Source organism: Podarcis liolepis, assembly GCF_965112155.1.
Source record: "Podarcis liolepis genome assembly, chromosome: 1".
Classification (NCBI taxonomy): Eukaryota; Metazoa; Chordata; class Lepidosauria; order Squamata; family Lacertidae; genus Podarcis; species Podarcis liolepis.
The window spans coordinates 80670214-80692897 of NC_139554.1; the positions used below are offsets into that span (position 1 = coordinate 80670214).

Below are 22684 nucleotides of genomic sequence, written 5' to 3' on the forward strand. Positions count from 1 at the left end.
GGCATCGCCACTGGTAATATGAAGCCGTGTACATATTCTGGGAATAGGCACCATCTACAGTGATACCAGATTAGCGTCACTTCCCATGTTGCATTTTATTCATGGATATGCATCTGAAACTATGGTCCTTTCCCAAAAATTATAATGTGGCAGAGATTATATCTGTGGCTATGTATGAATGGGACAAGGACATGCCCCAGACTGTGGGATCAACTTAAAATTCTTCTCTCTGCAAGAGTAAATCCTTCCTGCATGTGATTTTTTACATGAAAGCATCTTGTGGGCGCACTCTTATCAGGTAGTATGAAAACGCCCAGGATGAGGGGCATTGCAATACATTTTTCTCTCCTCAATGCATCTTTAAGGTGCCCTCTTTTACATGAACAGGAAGAACCAGGAAGCAGTTTTAAGCAAACAGTCATTTTGACAAATGATGACTTTCAGGCTGCACCAGTTCCTTGCACTGTTTTAAGATCACACGAGAATGAGAGGATGCAGACATACCCTAAAGAAAATTGTGATCTGTCAAGTATGGCATCAAGTCATACCATGGTCTATCTATTCCATGGGGCCAGTTTGTGCCACATAACATATCATTCTTCTGCTTTATCTACTGTCTTGCTTCCTGCCAAATCAGATCATGCCCTTAGTCCATCACATTTAATACTCAACCTCAGGGGAATGGCCAGAGCCTTACGCTACCAGAGAGAGGCCAAAAGCCTTCACTAGTGATCTAAGTGCAGTGATGGATAAGGCTGGGATTCCTTCCTGGCCCTTATAGCAGCCAGCCAGTTCCCTGAAGCATTAGGTTTGATTGATGAAGTTGGATTACTACTCACTCATCTGGAATACCTACAAATGTTATTCAAGGCTGCAAGATTGCCCAGAAGCATGGGTTCCTTCACCCATGTATGGCCTGGGCCAGTCATGACCACTTCTCTATTGGCAACCTGAATAGATGCTAATGTGGAAAAGACCTGTGCATGCAGCAGAATAACCATTTTCACTTGCATCTAGGCTTAACGTTGGGGCTCCCTTTACTGTGGTTGCCTGCATGTCGTCTCTCATCTTTTCTTCCACTCCTTTTGCTTTTGGCAGGTTTCCCATATGAGAAAGTGGTTCAGCGGGTGCTCTATCTACAGGTTCTGGATTATGATCGGTTCAGTCGTAACGATCCCATTGGGGAGGTGTCCATTCCCCTCAACAAAGTGGACTTGACCCAGATGCAGACATTCTGGAAAGAACTAAAGCCCTGCAGTGATGGGAGTGTAAGATCCTTGCTTTGTTTTGAAACAGGGGGCTGATCCAGAATATCCAAGGTTGGCTCAGGGCATGCATGCATTGGGGGCTGGCCGTATATGATTCCTAATTCCATGCGGAATGAGGAAAGCTGGCTAGATCCTGAACAGTCTTGGGGTGATTTCTGTTCAAAGTTTACAGTGGGGAATCGGGGGGGGGGGGTGATGTTACATAATAATTCCTCTATCTCTGCTAACTCTTCTCTGCAGGGAAGCCGAGGAGAGCTTCTCCTGTCGCTTTGCTACAACCCTTCAGCTAACTCCATTGTTGTGAACATTATCAAAGCTCGGAATCTTAAAGCCATGGACATCGGGGGAACATCAGGTATGGGGTTCCGTAGCAGCTCTTCTTACGCAGTGGCAAATAGTCTTAGATTTAAAGCTCTTACTTACTTTGCCAAACCTTTATTAGGCATTACAAATATGGGCCATCATAAAACATCCATATAGTCTGGCACATTCAAATTACATCCTCAATGTTTAATGTTTCTCGGGATGTTTAAGTATCTTCCCTTGACAAAAGCTGAGGGGAAAATGTTCAGTCAGGCTAACATAAAGGCCCTGCGTTGGACTGGATTTATTAATTTTGAAATATAAGTGATCCTGTTGTCTGTTGTATTTAATCCCTAGAACTTGGGGGAGCAATTTTTATTTACAGCTGATTCAATGCTTTGTATTTCAATGACCCCTAATCTGGTTTGAATATTGCAATAAATATATTGCTCACCTGAATTATACAAGAGTTCCAAGTCAATACCAGCAGATCTAATATTGCTATGTAAGAATTGGAACCATCTGGATTTATAAGAGTCCTTATGTAAGTCAGAAAGCAGACTTGAAGGTTGTCAACGAAAATGGCAATGCAACCAGTATTTTATAGTGCTAGGCCGCATCCAATATTCCATCGTGTGTATACCTAGTTCTGCACACATCGTCTCATACTTGATTGAACTTGGGAGCCCCAGGATATGTCTCAAGAAACTTGAGTGTATCTTATCTAAATCACTTTTATATGCTTGTATTTGTATTGGGATCCCAAAAAGTAGCTGGGACAACACTTTAGGTAAGAGACTTAAAGCAAACCACCAATGACCATTTCCTTAGAGTTCTGTGCACTTACTGGTTTCAAGTAAACCTGGCAAGAATCAGAAGCTATTTGATTTTCAGGTGTTGTTTGCTTGCTTGCTTGCTTGCTTGGGGTCTCCTCCCAAAGGAGCCTGTCATGTGTTATGCCCATCATCCCCAGCTGACAGAGAGTGAAAGAACAAATGCCTTCAAACTGACCTGCCTCACCTTCTGAGTAGAGAAACTAGCATAGCCTACTTGACAAAAAACCAAGACAATGTGCAGATGAATATCTTCATTGAATTTCTTCTGATCAATGCTAGAAGATTTATAGAGCTGTGGTTCTTAAACTGAGGTATACTTTTAAGTGACCCTTGATCCTACAATGGAAATAACAGAGCATGCTACTGAAGAGAGAGTTTCTGTCTGATGCTGAAAGGGCAACTCACATTTCAGTTTCATTTCTATATGTTAAACAGAAAAGTCCTTTATCTTTTGTGTGCTCCATGTGATGGAGCCACCTTGCTGAAGCTAAGCAGCTCTGGGCCTGGCCAAGGCACGGGTGGGAGGCTCTCTGAGAACTCAGTGAGAAAAAAATTGTGGCATATTAGTGCAAACGGCTGCAGTGGGATGGTAATCTGGGGCCTGAATGTGGCCCTCCAGGCCTCTCTTGTCTGGCCCTTGGGACTCTCTCGAGGCCACCACCTCACCTCAGACCAGTCCTCCTATGTACCTTTCCTTGAGAGTTTTTGCCTGGCTGGGATGTGCCCTTGATCTTTAATAATGCCTCTTGCTTGGATGCAGTGGCGTAGTGTGGGGGGTGCAGGGGGGCGGCCGCACCAGGCGCAACATCTGGGGGTTAGGGTTAGGGGGCGCAAATCCACGGGTTAGGGGGCGCAAATCCATGGGTTAGGGGGCGCAAATTACTTGCCTTGCCCCGGGTGCTGACAACCCACGCTACGCCACTGCTTGGATGGATGGATGGATGATAGGGGTGTGCGAGTAAGTACAGAAACTACTGTACTGTACAGAAGTAAAAATTGTATTCATTGTTTTGCCCAATTTTGCATCTGACTTCCCTGCCCCTCAGCCATACACATAGGTCCCCTTCAGGCATGCATATGTCTTTGTTAAGTCCTGGACAGTGTACAAAAAGTGAAGTTTTATTTGGAAATCTGCCAAATATTTTCCTTACAGTGGGCATAAAGACAGACAATGGAGTGGCCTTGGAAGAGCAGGTACATCAGAATAGCAGTGCACATACCATTAGGTTTAAAAACTACTAGAAGTTTCTTTGTTCTATAATGGGATCGGTATTTCCCCTATTATGGTCTGTACCAGAAGGACAAACTGCTTTCATCCTTTTTGCAGCTTGTAATGGGGGGAATATAAACATATTACTTTCTTGATTTCTTTTACATTTTTTTAGTTCTAGGGTGGGATGCCTCCACAAGTGTGTAACACTGTGCAATGTAATAAAATGTTATCACAAGGTACTGTGATTGAATTGTTTTATTGCTCTTAGATTTTATCTCACTTCTGCAGACTAAATATCTCATACGTAAGACTACAGTCTCTAATTACACTGTACCTAATGAGCAGCGAAAGCTTGCTTGATTTTTCTCTCTTCTGCATTGAGAAGAATGGAGTTTACTAGTGAGGAGACAGGCTCTCTGTCCTGGAAAGCTCTGGAAGCAGAAAACCTGAATGTTTGACCTTGTTTTTTAAACATCCCATAAGCAGTGCTGCACTGGAATGTGATGGTTAAGGAATGGTGGGAACTCCGGTTAAGAATAAACTTCTCAGCCTGAAGGGCTGGTTGTAGAAGCAAGCAAACTAGAAAGCGTTGTCACCAGCTGTAAAGCTGCTGGCTGTAACAGACTGACATGGCTCTGCTGGTTACCAAGAGACCGCAAAACACCAGTCTTGGCTGGTATTTGAAGCCTCAAACATAGAACCGAGGACAGCATAGCCCATTCAGCATCAGAATTGGAAAGCTGATTGTAAGTGGCCATTGACAGAAATAACTGGGTGGATTACTTGAATAAACTGGCATAAATGGCTTGAAAAGAACATTAACTGCAGGGCAGTTTAGACTGGGGCATGTAATTTAATAAGTGGCTCATTTCCCATGAGGAAGGCAAGTGAACAGCTGGAACCTTTCCATGTACCGTACATAAAACTGAACCCTGTATTTTTGAAACTGATGTAGGTGCTTCTTTGGGGCAAAAAGAAACAAATGATCCATTGCTATCCAGTTTTATAACATCTGGAGCCTGGGTACTGGGGTGCTCCTTCTGGGTACCTCTACAACTCCACCTCCCCTCCACAGTAATTTATGTCCCAGTGATGTTATTCTCTGTTTCCTGTGCCAGACCCCTACGTGAAGGTGTGGCTGATGTACAAAGACAAACGGGTGGAGAAGAAGAAGACGGTAGTGATGAAGCGGTGCCTGAACCCAGTCTTTAATGAGTCCTTCATCTTCGACATCCCCACAGAGAAGCTGAGGGAAACGACCATTATCATCACTGTCATGGATAAGGACAGGCTCAGCCGGAATGATGTCATTGGAAAGGTGAGTTGTCCTCCCAGTCGAGAAGCTCCCGGAGCCCAGGACAAGGCCTTTCCAGCTGGGGTTGGCTGAATTTAGGCAGCAGGTCAGTGGACAGGGAGGTTGTTCCACACACAGCTGTGTATGGAGGACCACCAGTGACTGGAGCTTGTTTCTGTTCCTGTGTTTATTTCTTCACAGATTTGTCCATATAAAGTAGATTAAAAATGAAACTTAAAAGGGAATATTGAAATCTACCCCCACCCCTGGGATCTACTATGTTCTCAAACCATTTAGTAAAGTCAACAGAAATAAGAAATCAGTACAAACCACAAGGGTGGGGAGCATGTTTGCCCATCTGGATTTAAGTTTCACATCCCTCACGGTTCCTCTTCAGTGATACCCATGAGTGCAGATGTCTTGTTAGTAGTACTGTTAATTAGGCAGCGGCAGTAACATGCCAACATAATGCATACTAGCATTGGCAAAAGCATTAGTTAAAGAAGACATGTCCCTTCCTCCAAGGAGCATACGATCTAAATGCCAACAGTGTGGGGTACTTAAAGAGGAGAAAGGAGATGAGAAAGTCAAGAGAAATAAAGGATGAATGGGAGCAAATGTAGCTAACACCTACTGAGGCTTCATTTCTGTTGGGGATGAGCATTAAGCCAAAGGCCTTGCGTACTGGAGAGGGAGGGAGGGAAGGAGAAGGTATTGGACCACATAGTTCTGGGAGAGAGTTCTAGGCAGCATGTTGTGTCCAATGTACTCATTCCATTAGCGCAAGGATTTCTCCTTGCGCAACCAAATTTTCCTCCTCTCTTCTCTCCCCGCACACATCCTGTGCCCCCCCATCTTCCCTGAGGTTGAGGGAACCCCTAAAATAAATTTGGGTGGGTGCAGCAAAGGAAGAGAGGAGGTTCTTGTGCTGACAGAACGTTGATGTAGTGCTGCTTTGGATATAGCCTATTAAGTTCCTCAGAGGAGAATGGCCATAGTCATTTAAGAAAGCAGGAGGCTTTCAGGTTGCCAAAGGTGGTAGACTCAGAGGAGTGAAAGTTGCAGGTGAAGATATAATGAGAAATATGGGCAGAAAGGTAGCTGTTGGGGTAGAGAGTTGTGGCAAGGAGAGAGATGCCTCTCGCTTGCTTTAAGCTTCAACTATTCTAAAAAAATTGATGATTTCATACACGCGCAGAATGCTGGGGCCAGAAGTGGTTTTGTAATAGTCAGTGGGCAGGTCTGCTTCACATGAAAATATTGTTACACACCACCTCAATCTCCAAGCAGTGAGATATTCCAGGGGTACCCGGCGCACTTACCAGGACCTGTGTTTCCTTTTGGAAACCACAGCGGAATCTGTGGTGTCTTTAGGATATATGGTTTATTTACACATATGTACAACTTGCGTCTGCGTGGAGAGAGTGCAAAGCATTTACATCCCAAGAGCGTCCTGTTCCTCTCATTGCTACAGCTTCCGATTCCAAGAGATCCCAAATATTGTGTCTGACCCTCTCTGCAGTATAAAAGAGACTGCCCGCCTCGTACTCTGCCCCCATCGTCTCCGGCTTGCAAAACTGGCACTTTTTTCCTGTTTGCTTATCTCATCACCCTCTGCAATTCTGGCCCTCCCTCCTTAAACTCTGACCTTTAGTCTCTGCTATCTTTCACCTTAGGGAGGGGCTTTCCCCATTTTCTCTCTGGCCCAGAGAGTCTCCGTTAATGACCTTCTTAAATGGGTTAATGACTCGGCCATTCCCGTTATTATCTCTTGATGGTTCTTCTACCAGATAAAATTATTAGACATGGTAAAATTGGTTTAAACTCCAGTCCCCACTAGGTTCTGAAATTTAGGGGTTTGCTTAAATTCTAACCTTTTACAGAATTCTGATATTTTAGGAGAGCCTAAAACCACAAAGCACTTCCTGATAAAGAATTTATTTTGAAACCTGTTGGGCCCTTTTTTCAATTAAAAAATCCTGCCTTCAGTCTTTTCAAAATAAACTGCCCAAATTATCATTAAGACAAAGCTGCTCTCTCTCTTTCTTTTTTCCCCTTTTGGTGCTGCCTCCCCCTCCGCTTTCCTAGGCAGAGTTGTTCGCTGAATGCATTTGACCTCCTGTATCCAGAATAGATTGATGAATCCAGGCAAGATGCTGTGATTATGATAAATTATGCAAATTGAATACATTGTCATGTATCTACTTTGCAAGATTTATTCCTGTGGCAAATGTTGCAAGGGTCGCAGGATTTTTACCGGAAAGGAGAGTAGTGTAGGGTGCTGGGATAAAATAGTGATTGGAGATCACAGGGGAGGGATATGTAAAGAGGAAATATTGTCCTTTAGGCCTTGGAAGCAGCAGCAGCATCAGCAGGCTCTTTCTCTGGCATCAACTGCTTTTCAGGGGAAGGTTCCTTATTTCTTTTTAACTTGTACAATTTCTAGGTCTTTCATGCAATCTATAAATAATAGATTGTATGATGATAATGAGACCTATAAATGTACTTTCAGAAAATAAATAAAGCTGAACTCCTGACAGTTCTGAATTAGCTGCTCCCTGATTCTGCATAAAGAAGCCAGGTCCTCTTGTCTACCCCCTCAGAGTGCAGCATCAGTTAAATTCCAGAGTATGAATATGTATCATTTGTTGCATAATTCCTGTGCAGGTTCTCTGACTCGTTTACAGCCAACATAAATCACAACACAGGTGATCTGCCTTGTATGTCAATATTATCCAGATAAGGAGTTTCAGGATGATCTTGAGGTGGAATTCACAGGGTGCAATTTACATGGAGAGGACAGCACATGGAAATGACCATGTACTCTACCTTCCCCACAATCATGCTTCCCCATCCTGCCAAACAGCTGAAGCATATTGTTTGGCAGGCAGTAGAGGGGGAGAAATGCAATTTACACGCAGAATATGCATGCCAATTTGCATGTGGGTAGTGGCTTGGGCTCCAGCTGCACTGAAGGTCTCCAGGGGACCAATGTGGGCCACAGTTTGCTCCCATGTGTTTTAAGGAAAAACTGAATGAACGAAGGTTCCCATGTTCCCTGGCAAATATTCAAATGCAAGTAGATTGGAGGTACCAGATTAATGTAAATCTAGAACTGACCCTGTGTCTGTGCATCTGTTTCTTCTTCAACAGAGGTCTTTCTAATCGTACTGTTGCACAAAAGTTTATTCTGCTGCTCATTCAGTTCTAGCTTAACATATCTTCTAATAGTGCAGTCCTATGCATGTCCCAGTGACCTGAATGGGACTCATTCCCAAGCAAGCGTGCATAGGATTGCAGCCTAAATTTGGGGAAATGTTCCAACTTGGCACTTTCAAGATGCAGCTGGCCTCCACCTTAACCGCTGAGCTCCAAATGCATGCCAACAGAGTTAACAATTAGACCAGCACAGGGAACAAGTTCTATGCCGTATACACAATCTTTCTTTCCTTCAAAACATTTTTGCTATCCTCATCCCTCTGGAGTACAGAACTTGCTTAGGATAAACTTGAATCTAATGAAACACTATTTATAGTGAGGTATGAAATGAAAGTCTTGGATAATTGCAGTGCACTGTAGTATTTTGGCAGTAGTGAAACAGTTCTTGTAATGAAACTTCTGGAAGAGAGAGATGCATGAGGATGCATAATGGCTTGGGTCTGGTAATCTTACCATTCTTAATCAGTTGAAGGCTTTGCTGGAGCTGTGCGCATAATTGTGGGCCTGCTTCTCTTATATGCATGGGCTCACACTGAACAGCTTAAGCTGCCTTATGCTAACTCAGCCCATCACACCCTCTGTTGGCTGACTGGCAACAGGTATCCAGGGTCTCAGGAAGAGGTATTTCACATTACCAACTCCCTGAGGTGTTTGGGTAGAAACTCGGGCCTTGAACATGCAATGCATTGTGTTCTGCCAGTGAACAATGATTCCGTTCACAAATTTCTCATCAGCTTGCAGTTAGGCTTATCACACAATTCTGTTGGATGTCAGGGTAGAATTTAGGCCCGAATCAGACTTAACACAATCCATTGTTGCCCTGATCAAGCAGTGCCCAAACCCAGTCTTCAATGAGCCCTTCTGACAAGCTCCAGATCAGTACCCTGTTTTGGAGTTGTGCACTGTGGTGGCATTGAAAGGCTTTGGGTTGTGTCTTCTGCCTCAAATGGATTTGTTGAGAACGTGGACTGAGTGGATCCAAGACCAGCTCGAGAAAATTTCTACCTGAGGGGAAATAAAATTTGATGTTTCACCGTTTCATATTCAGAAGCTGACCTGGCTGGCCGTTGTATCTTACTTCTGCGCTGGTGATGTGAACAGCATCTTACATGAGCCAGAGAATAGCAAGCTAGCTTAGTGGGTGCAGGGACAGGTCACATGACAAACACGGCTCCATCCTCCAACCTATTGGTGCCACTTCCCCACACCAGAAACATCTGTTACCTGAGGCAGCCGCCTCACTTTGCCGGTCTTGAGTGGATCCATGCAGAACTTGGCACACAGTGAAACCATCATGTAATTCCTTTGCCACACACCCACATAACCCCACACATGCCTTGTCATGCTTCAGTCCCCTTCTAGCAGTTATTAGTTCTTATTATTATCATTAATTAAATTTCTTGTTGTTATTGTTGTGATTATTAGTTAGTTAGTTAGTTGTTAGTTGTAGTGAGTTAGTTGTTGTTAGCTATTATTATTATTAATTAAATTTCTTGTTGCTAATTTTTTTATTAGTTAGTTGTTATTAGTTAGTTGTTGTTAGTTGTTATTATTATTAATTGAATTTCTGCACCACCCTTCATCCAAGGATCCCATGATGGTTTACAATATAAAAACACAGAAATACATATCATAATAACAAACAAAATTGTATTAAGGCACAGTAAATATGGAATGAGTTTCATGCTGGATGTCTGGAGAAGCAACTAGAAAACTACACATCATAGTGCTTTACCAGATGTCATTCTGCACCGATTCATTCAGCTTGGTCAGTTCTTTGTGATTTGGCTTTTCCTTGGTGAATATCAGTTGGCTCAATTATTTTTAGGAAATATGAAATACAAATTCATGCCAGCTGGCGATCTGGTCTTTTATTTAGAAGTGTAATATTATGCACAGCACTTTAAAAGAAATTAATCAGTTCCAAATCTGATTTACATTAAATATATATAATTCTACTCCCGTTAATATAATGATGACAAATTGATGCAGTGATCTTGTTATTATGTGTGCGCACTGCAGAGTCAATTATTCCCTAATGCAGCACTGTATTAAAACAAGCAATGTGTATTAAATTAAAATCAGCATAATGTGAACCCAACATCAAGAGGATGCAAATGTTAACACAGCAAAATTGTTTAGCAAAAGCAAGCTCAGCCAGATCTCTCAGAATTCAGAAGCCTCCCATTCAGCGACCAGATTTTCCATAGGTTCTCCAGGTTACTCCACAACAGGGCCCTGGTGCTTCAGTTTCCTGAGGAATGAAAGCAGCCACTTTTTATGCTCAGGGCCCATGCTGCAGAATAGCTTGCCACCCATTCATAATTTTTATGGATTGTTCCTGTTTGGAGAGCTTTGTCCACAGTTAGAAGAAAATCAACGGCGTGCATAGTTCTCTTCCAACTTAAGCTGCCATGAGTTAGAATGCCTGAGAAATCTCAAAGGACAATAGTAAATTACTAATGATTAACATACTGAAAATAAGCTGTTTTTCAAAAACGTATAACCTTCATGCCCTCTGCCTAGATAGATATGCCCATGCCCATATAAATATATATGAAATCTAAACATAGCAGCTGTGGAGAGAGAAGAGGAGGCAGAAGCTTAGCTCAGAACCTGATGGGGTCACAGCAGTATAGAAATTAAAGTTTCATCTTACTTGTCTTTCTTGCGGGAGAGAGGAAAGCGGTGTTTGTGCAGATCACGTAGTCAATTGCTCACTAAATGGAATACAGCACCAAGCAAAAGCATCAGGGGTGGAGAACCTCCAGTCGACAGGCCAAATCTGACCCAGCACAGGTCCCAATTTGGCCCCTGAGGCCATTTCCCCATAACTCATATACCTGCCCCACTCCTGAGGTCTTACGGGGATGTATTCCTGTGGGGAGCTCAATCAGACAGCTAATTCCTGCAGAAAACAACTTTGCCAGCCTTACACTCAACACTTTGCTGGCAAAGTGCCTGTGCTACAATTCCCAAGCGCCTGGCATCCAGCTGACTATCGGACACTTGGAAAACACAGCACAAGGGACTTAGACAAATGGGAGGGGCAACCCATTTGACGTCCTAATTTGTCCTCCCACCTGTCAAAGCTGGACCACAGGGGTGGGGACAGATAACAATCTGGCCTACTGGGTCAAAAGGGTTCTCAACCCCTGCAATGTGGAACCGGCTCGAAGAGAACTTGCCAAGAAATTTCAGGCAACTGCCGACCAAAGTTCAGAATTACTCACCCTCCTCAACCTCTGCTGCAGCAACGTGATAATAAGGAGTGATTGAATAATTGCCATTATTGTACAACCTCCAATCAAGTTATGAAGTCACATTTCTTTTGAGTGAGAGTCAGGAGGCTCCATTAGTGGATCTGGAAGACAAGACTTCGCTGTCATTGCGGGGGAGAAGCTGACACATGCATCCTCCATAGAAGCAATATAGAAAGCTAGGGGATAAAAATAACCAGAGCTGCACAGAGGGATTAACACTTGTTTGCATTGCCACATAACTAATTTTGACACCTCCAACACATTTGTTCAGCAGAAGAGGAATGAAGGGTGGCAGCTGGTGTGGGTGAAAAGCTCCATCAAACAGGGCTGTGCTGTAAGTTTCTCACTGGCAGATGCAAAGCCCAAGGCAGTTTAGTGGGAGTCAGTGGCTGGAGATGGCTCTCTCTGCAGGAAACCTCGTGCCCAAGTTGGAATACGGGGGCTTTTCTATTCATTAGCTGCTTGGGTTATATTACACAGTCAGATGGATTGTACTGTTATCTGAAATGTGTCGCCGGAGGTTAACATTATTAAAAACAATCTACGGCCATTTCTGGACATGGATAGCCCAGTTACAGCTACCCATGCGTTAGTAGCCTCCCAGCTGGATTATTGCAATGCGCTATGTATGGGGATGGTCCTTGAGGATGGTCCAGAGAGGGCAGCCAGAGTGCTAACTGACTTATCTGCACAAGGCCATATTACCCTGGTTCTCAAGGATCTGGACTGGCTGCCTGTTTGTCACTGGGTGAAATTCAAGCTGTTAATACTGAGGTCCAAAGCCCTAAATGGCTTAGCGCCTGAGTATTCAAAGGGGCATCTCTCCCCATATTATCCTGCCCAGGCTTTGAGGGCACTACCATGTGGGCTCACCAGAGGGCTTCCTTGGCAAGAGCATCCCAAGGACACCCTCCCCTCGGAGTTTTGGCTAGCAAAAACTTTCATTGCCCCCCCCCCTCGAATGAGCTATTTTGTGCCCAAGATATACTTTGCTGTGTATTGAGCGATATATTAAACAGATCAAGATGGCGGCATTTTAAATTATATTTTATTGCTGATTTTATTGTTTATTGAGTTTTACATTGTTGTGGCTTTCCCACAGAGAGCACGTGAGGAGGGGATGGCCTACAAGTTCGGTCAGTCAGTCAAGTCACTCCTTAAACCCAGTGGATATCAGATGTATCTGTCTGGCCTTCTCAGCAGGGGTTCCCCATCAGTTTTCTGTGGTCCTACCAATAGATATGGGGTGGGGAAACCTGTGGCCCTCCAAAGGCTGTTGGACTCCCATTAGCCCCAACCAGCATAACCAATGATGGGAGCTATAGTCTTTACAGGTACCCCCACCCCTGTGTTAGGTCTTCTTTTACAGCCCTCTGAGCACCCAGTTCCTTGTACCTTGCATGCCTTCATTCTCTCAGCCTTCATTCTCAGGCACTTCAGCAGGGCAGGACATGCGGCACACTCCCCGCCCCTCAGTATCTGCTGCCTGAGGCAACTGCCTTACTCTGCCTCATGGTAGGGCCACCTCTGCCTGTATCTTTCACAATGAGCCTCTGCTCTTCTACCCCTTTCCCTCCCGTTGTTGAAATTGAATTCTTCCTTTTAAACTTTGCTTATAGTGCTGCTGGGTACACAGTGTTGGTGAATCCCTAGCTACCCACAACCTTACTTTGCCCCAGAAGTATCTACCGTATTTTTTGCTCTATAAGACTCACTTTTTCCCTCCTAAAAAGTAAGGGGAAATGTGTGTGCGTCTTATGGAGCGAATGCAGGCTGTGCAGCTATCCCAGAAGCCAGAACAGCAAGAGGGATCACTGCTTTCGCTGCGCAGTGATCCCTCTTGCTGTTCTGGCTACTGGGATTCAGATTTTTTCCCCTTGTTTTCCTTCTCCAAAAACTAGGTGCGTCTTATGGTCTGTTGCGTCTTATAGAGCGAAAAATACGGTACATCAGAATGCACATGTTTGATTCATGGGTGTGTGCCCTAAGTTCCTTAAGTACACAGCAACACCCTGATGATGTGCATCCTTCTCAACCATCACCAGCACAAAATACATGGCAAGCCACAAATACTGTGATAGAGCATGTAGTCTCCTGTTGAAATATTGCATATCAAAGAATCACAGAGGCCGTTTATACAGGCATCCCATCCCACCCCCCACCCCCCACTTTCCTTCATGCAAACATGCCAAAGAAAGGAAATGCGTGAAATGGCACCAATGCACACAAGCAAGCAATTTCTATGATCATGGATGGTCCAAAAAACTGCAGCTGTGATTATAGAAATTGCTGCTGAGTATGATCACAGGGCTCTTGAGAGCAATTACACAAAGAAAAACATCTAGGGAAATGCCTGAGTGAATCGGCCCTTGCTGGGTAGCTATAAATGTAAACCTCCACGCAGCCCATGTGGCCTGAGTGACTTCTGCACTCTTCATTGTCTATCCTCCATTCTTCATGCATTGTGCCCCTTTACATTAGGAATCCCTGTATGCCAATATATACAGCTCCAGGTCGGACACAGAGCCAAGCAAAATGTGGCAAGAGCAGCCCTGTTTGTTCATGTAGAAAGCAATGTGTGAGGGTCTAATGTTAATGTCAGCTGAAACCTTCCCAGTCTTACCTCCCCACGGTCCATCACCCCAGACGCGTTCCCTCCACCTGGCTTACTTCCAACACTGGAGCTGGGCTAGGAGCTGCAGTGACAGACCTTGAGATGGTTAGGTGCTTGCTGGGTTCAGGTCGCCTTACCTATACATCCTTGATGATGTAAAAAAAATGGACATACATGCCCAATTTATATATGAATGGGCCACAGACACATTTAAAAAAAATGCATGCTCAAGTTTAACCCTTAAGGTTGGAGGGATCGGATGTGATGTAAATGAGCAGGCTGAACAAAGATAAATGTGGAAGACAGACATGGGAGGAATGTGGAGGGTGTGGGAAGAATAGGGTTGAAGTGGGGGTAGGGGAAGTTGTGACTGGTAAAGCTGTAAAAGGGCAGAGGGGAAACCAAAGGGGGGGGCAGGGAAATAAAGGACCAGAGGGTCAAGTGGAACCAGCATTTGATGGAGGAGTTGCAGCCAGGAGGTTTCCATTCATTGGGGACAAGTCTTGAACGAAGGTCACTCCTCCTGCTTTCTGACCTGTGTGATTTGTTTCCTCATCCCCCCTAGATCTACCTGTCATGGAAGAGTGGCCCAGGCGAAGTGAAGCACTGGAAGGATATGATTTCACACCCCCGGCAGGCTGTGGCACAGTGGCACCAGCTGAAGGCCTGAGAGGCAGGAGCCGAGGACTCGCTCTGGGTTTCAGTGCACCAAGTCAACATTTACTGGCCACACTCTCACTACTACTTTATGCACAACGGCTGCACCCTGGTCTCCCCCAGGGGGGGAAAGCTTGGGAATGACCACAGGCTAAGGGAGCGAACCTGAAACATGTACTAAACTCTGGGAAAGTGGTATCGGTGCCCAATGTGCTGGCTCAGCAGCGCAGAGCATCACAAGGAGCACCATTAATACCCAACCTCCTGCTTTAGCCTTTCCATCAGACTCCTTATGTAGAAAGAACGAGAGAGAGAGAAAGAGAGAGAGAGAGAGACCAGAGCAAAGCAGCCCTCCAGCTGAAGGTGGCCTCAGCACTGATTTGTTTGGAGTCACAGTGTAGCAATGGCACAATGGGAGGAGAGGGGTCCGCTACTGCCATACAAGACTTCCTATGAGTTCTTCCAGCCAAAGGCCCATTGGGATGGCACCCTACTCCGCCATAAGAAAGCTAACCCCATCCAGCGGCTGCACTGGCCTGAGAGGGGGCACTGCAAGGAGATCCCTTGCTCTGTTTCCATGAGGTGGTTTCGTTATCATTCAATAAAACTTGTAAGAGTAATAAGAATAATATAAATAATAATGCTGGCTAGACCTTTTCCTAGCCAGGCCTCTCTGCAAAGGGGAGAGGAGCCACGAAGCTCCCCTAGCCCCCGTGTGTGTGTGTGTTGTGTGTTGTAACTATGCGTGCAGGGCATTCGTGTGTCACTTGTGTTCTCTTTCTCTCGCTCAGCCCTAGACAATTTGTTTCTCTGAGGGGCTTGATTCACTGCCCAGCAGGAATTGAGGGGAAGCTTATGCCATGTGGAAAAGGGGGGGGGGAGCAACAGATTTTGGAGCTTTGATTGAGAGGAGAGAGGAAAGAGAGGCAAGGAGGCCATTTCTTAACCATGCTGGAAGCCATGAAACACATGCGACAAGCTAGAGTGTGTGTGGTTGTAACATTAGGGAGAGCCTAGCTTTTAACTGCCCCTTTTGTTTGGCAGAGGCAAAGGAGACATGCTGAGCAGTCCTGAATTTTTTTTTGGGGGGGGGGTCAGGGCGGGAGCCATTCAAACTGACCCCTCTCAACATCCCAATGTGCTTGTCACACATGGCCCCAAGCAACCATCCTACTTTAATGATGCCTCCCCATTTTCTCTCCTCCACTCAGCCAGCCACATGCACCCTAACCCACCACCGTCTCTCTTGGATTCCAAAGCTTGTTTTCACTCAGTGTGCAGCCCTTCCCTTGGAAACCAGCAAACACACAACTGTGCAATTTCTACTTAATTAGCCACCCACTTTCTGTACCCTTCTGCAGCTATGTTAAAAGAGTTTGCCTAGAAACTGACTTCTCTCATTTGCATTCACACACCCCAAATATAGGTTGCATCAAGAAAATTAGTGCCCATGATGTAGAAGGATGTGATTTTTCAGCGAAACCAGTACTTCCCGGAAGTGGCGTTGAGGAATTGACTTTATGATAGCAAAACAACCCAGTAACTCCAACTTAAATCTTGGGTTTCTATTTGTCTTTGATGAAATGTTTCATCTCTTCTCTGCTTTTTATTCTTCACTGCCTGATAGGGTACCAGGGAAAAGTCAACTCTCCCGGACATTCGGTCAAAATGGCAAAGAGACCATCTCAAGGCTTCATAGGTGAGAGCAGGGACTAAGGGGCACTGACAAGAAAGATTTGTGTCTGATTCCAGTGCTTCTTTGGATCTTTATGTCAGTCTTCCCACATTTTTCCTGCAAACAGAGAACAAGGATTAATCTGCACAACCCTTTTTGAATGTGTTAAAGGCAACATGTTTTATTTCAGTTACTTGGGAAACACTTTTGGGTTAATCTTTTGAATATATTGACAGGTGTCCTAACCCATTGCATCCTGTGGAGAAGCAGTAATCCGAAAGCAAGTCAGGCCAGTTCTCCAGGCCACTTCTCACAAGCACTCTGCACAGCTTTTCTTCTCCCCACCCCAAAGGCTAGAATGTGCCATCAAAGAGGGTCATCTGCATGATTCAGTATGAGCGTGCAGGTCAGTCTTGCACCACGCTGCAGACCCTCCGTGCGTAGGAGGTGAGCAGTGATGTGAATGTGACAAACCATTCATACAATCCATTTGCCATTTCCAAGGCTCAAGCTGCAAGGGGGAAATGATGCTGGGGTAGATAAGGCAGAATGGTTTTGTGGAGACGGAGCCTCAGTCTGAACACATATTGAAATATTTGCGGCAGCTATTCGACAGAGCAAAAACCACTCGTAAGACAATTCATTTTGGCTTTGAGGTGTCCTAGGTGATTGTGTGCAGGGCTGGCGCAGGACATTTTGTTGCCTGAGGCTTAGGACAAGATGGCAGCTCCCTGCATTCAACATCCAGATGCTGGCTAGCCCAGTGACTGTGTGTGTATATATATATATATATATATATATATATATATATATATATATATGTGTGTGTGTGTGTGTGTGTGTGTGTGTGTGTACACACACACACAATTAAACATTATCATCACATAAGTATGAAAGAATAAACCACAAAAAAAGAAAATAGAAAATAAAACATTTCCACACAATATTAAACCCACATTTTGGGGTTACTCAGATCCCTCTAGCCGTGGCCGAGTCTTAATTCAGCACCAGGGATTGGACAGTGTCCTTCACCATACCAGAGGCAGCAAGCTAGTTGCAAAGGGGGGCAGGACATGTCATGTAACATAAACAGCCCTGTCTTCCAACGTAGGGAAATGGCCAGTTTTAATGTGTTTCACCTCCATTTGTTTAGAAGGTGCTACCTTCAAAAGCAGTCTAACGGTGCATCTCACTACAGATGCAAAAACCTCATTGTAGTCCTCTGCATACTTTTGCGAGTAACCTTTGGCAGCAAGTCTTGCTTTGTAGCATTCAACTTCCCGTTCTGTGCCCTGCTTTACCTTGCATACCCACTTGCTTCCAATTGTCTTCTTCCTGGGGGGCATCTTGATTAAAGTCCAGGTTTGGTTCTGGTGCAGGGCATCCATCTCCATGCACCTTCCTTCCATAGACGGGCTTCAGCAGCTGCCACCTGCTCCATCTCTTCCCAGGTGGAAGGTTTCATGGGGTGATGCCGGCTTGTGATGGAGGACAGTTGCAGAGTTGGAATAGCTTTCTTGGGTCTCACTGAGCACCTGACCTCTGTCTCTGGAGTCACATCATCTTCCTCATCACCAAGTGCAGGCATCTCATCATCAGTCTCCTCCCCTGTGGGAGTGCTGCTGCTTGGACTCTACTCCTCTGCTTCTCCTTGCTGCTCATCATTTGTGCTAAGTGGTGTGACAGTAGAAAACAGATCTGGACATCAATTCAGGAAAGTACTTGTGGGCTTGTGTTTCTTCCTCTGACTCCTCAGAAAAATCTATCTCTTGTCAGCTTTCCTGTGCTCATCAAAATGAACCACATGTCTTGTGCTGACCTTTCCAGTATTCAAGTTCATCACTTTGTAATATCTGCCTCCAATACCATATCCAAACATAATTGCCTGTTCCTCTCTGGAGTCTTAACTTGTCCCTGTTCTCCATGGGTACATAGGCATAGGCAATGCTGCCAAACACAGATTTGTGTGATATGTTTGGTACACTTCCATGCTCAAAAGGTGTGCGTTCAGCTCCCTTGGTTGGCAGACTGTTCTGGAGAGCCATCTTCTTCTCTCTCAATTTGAACATCAAAGTAGTAAGAAACATTTCTGAGTTCCTTTATCTCTGCTGCTTTGCCCATCAATCTCCCCTGGTGCCTCCACTTTATTTCATCTACAGTTTTAACAAAAATGGCATTGCGAGCCTGTTCTCTAATTGACAGAAAGCTGGAACTGAGACATTTTCTGGCCTCATACAATCAAGTGAAAGCCTGAAATGAGGGACAGCTTAAGGAAAACAGGATTCATGTGGATATAGATATTTTCACATTCTTCTTAAACAATCAGCTGAGAATTTATAGATTTAGGCAGATAACTTTGAAAAATGAATATGGAAATGAAAATACCTCATATATATCGAATGATTACTCATATGGGAGAAGATAGATTGTGTTATGGGAAGCAGTGATTGGGGTAACTATCTCAAGAGACACCTAGAAATATATAGGCAATTCAGAGGAATTACAGTCAATGTGGCATTTAACCCCACTTAGAATAGCTAGAATTTATGATACCAGTAATGATGACTGTTGGAAATGCAGCTCAGTTACAGCATATAATTTCCACTATTTGTGGAACTGCCCTGAAGCAAAAACAATACCAGCAGGAAATGGTATCTAATATAAGAAGCATGTTGAAACAACCTGTTCAGCTAGACTCAAAATTACTCCAATTAACTTATTTGAAAGACACAGTCCTTAAAGGCAGGGAGAAACTGTTGTTTAATATAATTCTATTCTAATATTATATGAAGTGCTACATAATATAATACAGTGGTACCTCGGGTTATGAATTTAATTCATTCTGGAGGTCCGTTCTTAACCCGAAACCGTTCTTAACCTGAGGCGCGCTTTCACTAATGGGGCCTGTTGCCACCGCCGCATGATTTTCATTCTTATCCTGGGGCAAAGTTCGCAACCTGGAGCAACTACTTCCGGGTTAGCGGAGTTTGTAACCCGAGGTACCACTGTACTGTATTTTTACTACGAGGGGTGGTAACATTTGGATTCTCTGCCCCTAGCGCCAACATTTCTTAAGCCATCTCTGCATGCAAGAGGTTCTATCAATGCTGCTGGGATAGAGTCCTAATGATATTTTTCTTCCCCTGGCCTTGTCAGTTTTGTCAGCTGCTTCCAGAGGATTTTGACTTGTTTCCAGTGTTATTTCTACTCAGAATAGATCAATTGAAATTAATGGACATGGCTAACTTAAGCCCGATTAACTTCAGTGGGGCTACTCTGCATAGAATGAGCACTGGATACAACCCTATTTGCTTCCAACGTGAGGGCCAAGTGGGCTCTTCACCAGCCAAGCATTATTTCGTTCCCAATGAGAGATTGTTGGGTGGCTGCAGTTTCCCAGTCCACAAAATTGCCCATCTGATATGAACTCCTAAGCCTTGAGATGATATATATGAGGCTGACTGTCACCGACAGCAATCATAATGTAAAGCCTTCTGCTCCACGTACCATGGCAGATGAGAAATAAAAGCCAGGAAGATGCAAGCATGCTTAAAAGTACCCACTAGGTGGCACTCATGTTCTATTAACACTGCATCACTGGGCTATCACTGGCTCAACGTGAGTGATAAAAGACTCAATTGACTGCTGGTTTAACAGCCAGCGCAACACTCTTATATGCAAAGTGACAGGAATGTTTCAGGATGACTGATACTGTCAGGAGCTCTGGACTATTTTGCCACCAAAACTAAATTGTGCATTCTCCAAGTGATTACTGGATGGTAGTAGAAAGGCAGTGGAGTGGATAGAGGCCATTTGGATTGGCAGGACCCCTGGAAAATGCAGACACAGGTGGGCAAATGGATAGCAGGATTCTTGGGGTTCCCAAGCTATGGAATAGCAGCTGTGGCATAAGCCAGGCCCCCAAATGTGGATTTTATGCAAAATTGCAGTGACATGAGTAGCACTTGCATACTAATATTTGGTTGGAAAACTGGGATGAGGAGACGTCCATGCCTCCAACCTAAAACCTATCATGCTCTGCTGCCGCTTCACATCAATTCTCACATACCCCAGCTTCCCACTATTACCCTGTATGCTCCTTGCATGGTATTCAATGCTGGTCCTGTGCAGAATAGGCCTGATGTTAAGAGACATGGGCTTATTGAGTTCAGTGGGTCTACTTTGAGTAGGGACTTGAATCCAACCCACACACTCTGCCCACCTTCTTTCACTCTCCTCCAATTGCTCAGATCCTCACATGTTATGCTACAGACTGACTTACCAATTTCCCTTCCTCTTCTGACCTTCACAGTCCCACCGAAAAGTCTTCACGAGCTCTTCCCTTGCCACGAGCCCTCCAGATAATGAACTTCACAACCCTGCTTAGTTGAAGCTCTTTCCTTTTACACAGCCATCTTTCTAGGCAGCACATTGCCACTGAATACTACTTGAGTTGAATAGTAGGGGTCTGTCCACCAGTGGATAGATTATGAAAGCTCCTTCCTCCTCCAGAGCTTTGTCCTCGCCCATCCAGGCCATTGTACAGAGGAAAGCTCAAATAGGGCATTCAATACCTTCCTTCTGTCCTGGGTCATTAATCCTGTGGAGTGTGAGCCAAACTTCCAGCACTTAAAATCAAATAAAATAGGGCATTCAGCTTCTTCCTCCAAGCAGTTAACCAATGGGTCTGTTCTCTCAGGCTATCCTTGAGCAGGTTGACTGTAATAATATGTATAATAGTTGGGGGGGGTGGAATTTAAGGGTGTTTTATTTTGTTGAGTTAGTCAGTGTGTTACAGTATTTTTTTTCTATATGATGTACAGATGCCTAAATGATATTTCTGGTAGGCACATTTTTATACATGTAACAATACACTGCTGAAAATAAAGGAGGCTTGCAGGAATAGGAGAAAAACCCCAGTTAGTTGGGGGAAAGTTGGGGGGGAATCAGGGCTCTTATAGAAAATGAGTTGGGGTTTGGCTTTCTTTCGTCTTCTTTTCCCCTCATGGCATTTCTTGGCATCCACTCAGCTGGGCAGGCTTTTTAAAAATCAAAGAGCCCCAAGGAGGTTTTTATATGTTTCTTTATTATCCCATTGTTGAGGAAGAGGGCAGAAGGAGAGAGAGTGAGACATGATTTAGCAATTGACGTTTGTTTAATAGGTAATGTCTTAATGGAGAAATAAAACCAAATTGTATTGAAATGAGAGGGGCCTGCTTTTTTATTTTTGTGCCCCCTCTTGTACAGCTGTCAGCCAATCAGATGCAAAAATATAATAATTATAATAGTGGGATATCAGAAACAATGGGGTTTTTAATGCCAAAGCAACCTGGGAAATACATGACATCCTATTTCAGTATTTTATCAGCTCTCTGTTCCGAGACAATGCAAGAACCTTTTTCTCAGCTGCTTCCTAATAAGTCTTCAGTAAAATAATTGTTAAGTCCATCAAGCTATTTATTAATAATAATGTTTATTATTTATTAATGACTTCTTCTACTGTTAGTGAATTGTGCCCAATTTAATTTTGATGCCATCTTTTGTAAAGGTTTTAACAGGCGATCCACAAAAGGGCATCAGTTTTTGTGTTTTGTTATTTAGTGTGAGAAAAAGGTCATCAAAATCACAAACCATTATTCCCTTTCTTGGATTGAAGCGCTAAAGTGCTTTTATCGGGAACAAAATCCTCCTCTGTCCCAGTCTAAAATTCACAAAGCAGTTGGGAGTTGCTGGTGTTTTCATGTACACTTGGCTTGCCCCAAATAGTCACAAATTGCAGGGCTGTACAAATCACAACAAACTGAATTTGGATCTTCCACATCACGAGAAGCTCACAAGCGTCATTATCTAGTTCGTCATGACATTACAGATCCTTGGTGACATTACAGATTCTGCACTGTGATTATCACTGGAAAGTATAAACAGCAGTGGAAACAGGACACTGACAATTATGGGTGGCAAGTGTTTTATTAATGGGGGAGGAAGTCACACAATGACCATAATAGCAGATAAGATGGTTGAATGACTGGCTTTCCATATCAGCAAAAGCTTACTTGGCATTTTAGGCAGCTGAGTAATCCTGAGAAATTCACTCCTCGTTCTTGAAAAACGGGTTGAAAAAAATTCTATATTAGTTGTGCACAACTTTTAACTTGCCAAGCAGAACACAGCTCAGTAGCCTTGAAGGTGACGTGTCAGATAACCCACTGACCAACTCTCGACTTTGCTTTTACAGTCCCAAGCAGCCAGGAGATGTATTGCGCACCTGGTGTGGCATCCATTGCTAGTATTTGGCCTGCTGGATCTCAGGCAGTGCAGGCCTGATATAAGCAGTGACAGATC

The 22684-nt window shown here is 44.2% G+C and overlaps 2 protein-coding genes across 6 annotated transcripts in view; one reads left to right on the forward strand and one right to left on the reverse strand.

Annotated features, from left to right (window-relative positions):
• Window positions 1-15293, forward strand: part of SYT7 (synaptotagmin 7) — a 232156-nt gene extending 216863 nt beyond the window's left edge. For all 5 annotated transcript variants that reach the window (XM_083498042.1, XM_083498038.1, XM_083498039.1 and 2 more), the window contains 4 exons: window positions 1099-1268; window positions 1509-1623; window positions 4739-4938; window positions 14576-15293. In XM_083498042.1, coding sequence (XP_083354168.1) covers window positions 1099-1268; window positions 1509-1623; window positions 4739-4938; window positions 14576-14680 — 590 coding nt within the window. In that variant the 3' untranslated portion in view covers window positions 14681-15293. The remainder of the gene's footprint in view (window positions 1-1098; window positions 1269-1508; window positions 1624-4738; window positions 4939-14575) is intronic.
• TKFC (triokinase and FMN cyclase) overlaps window positions 1-22684 on the reverse strand; it is a 160780-nt gene that overhangs the window by 10989 nt on the left and 127107 nt on the right. The window lies entirely within an intron of this gene.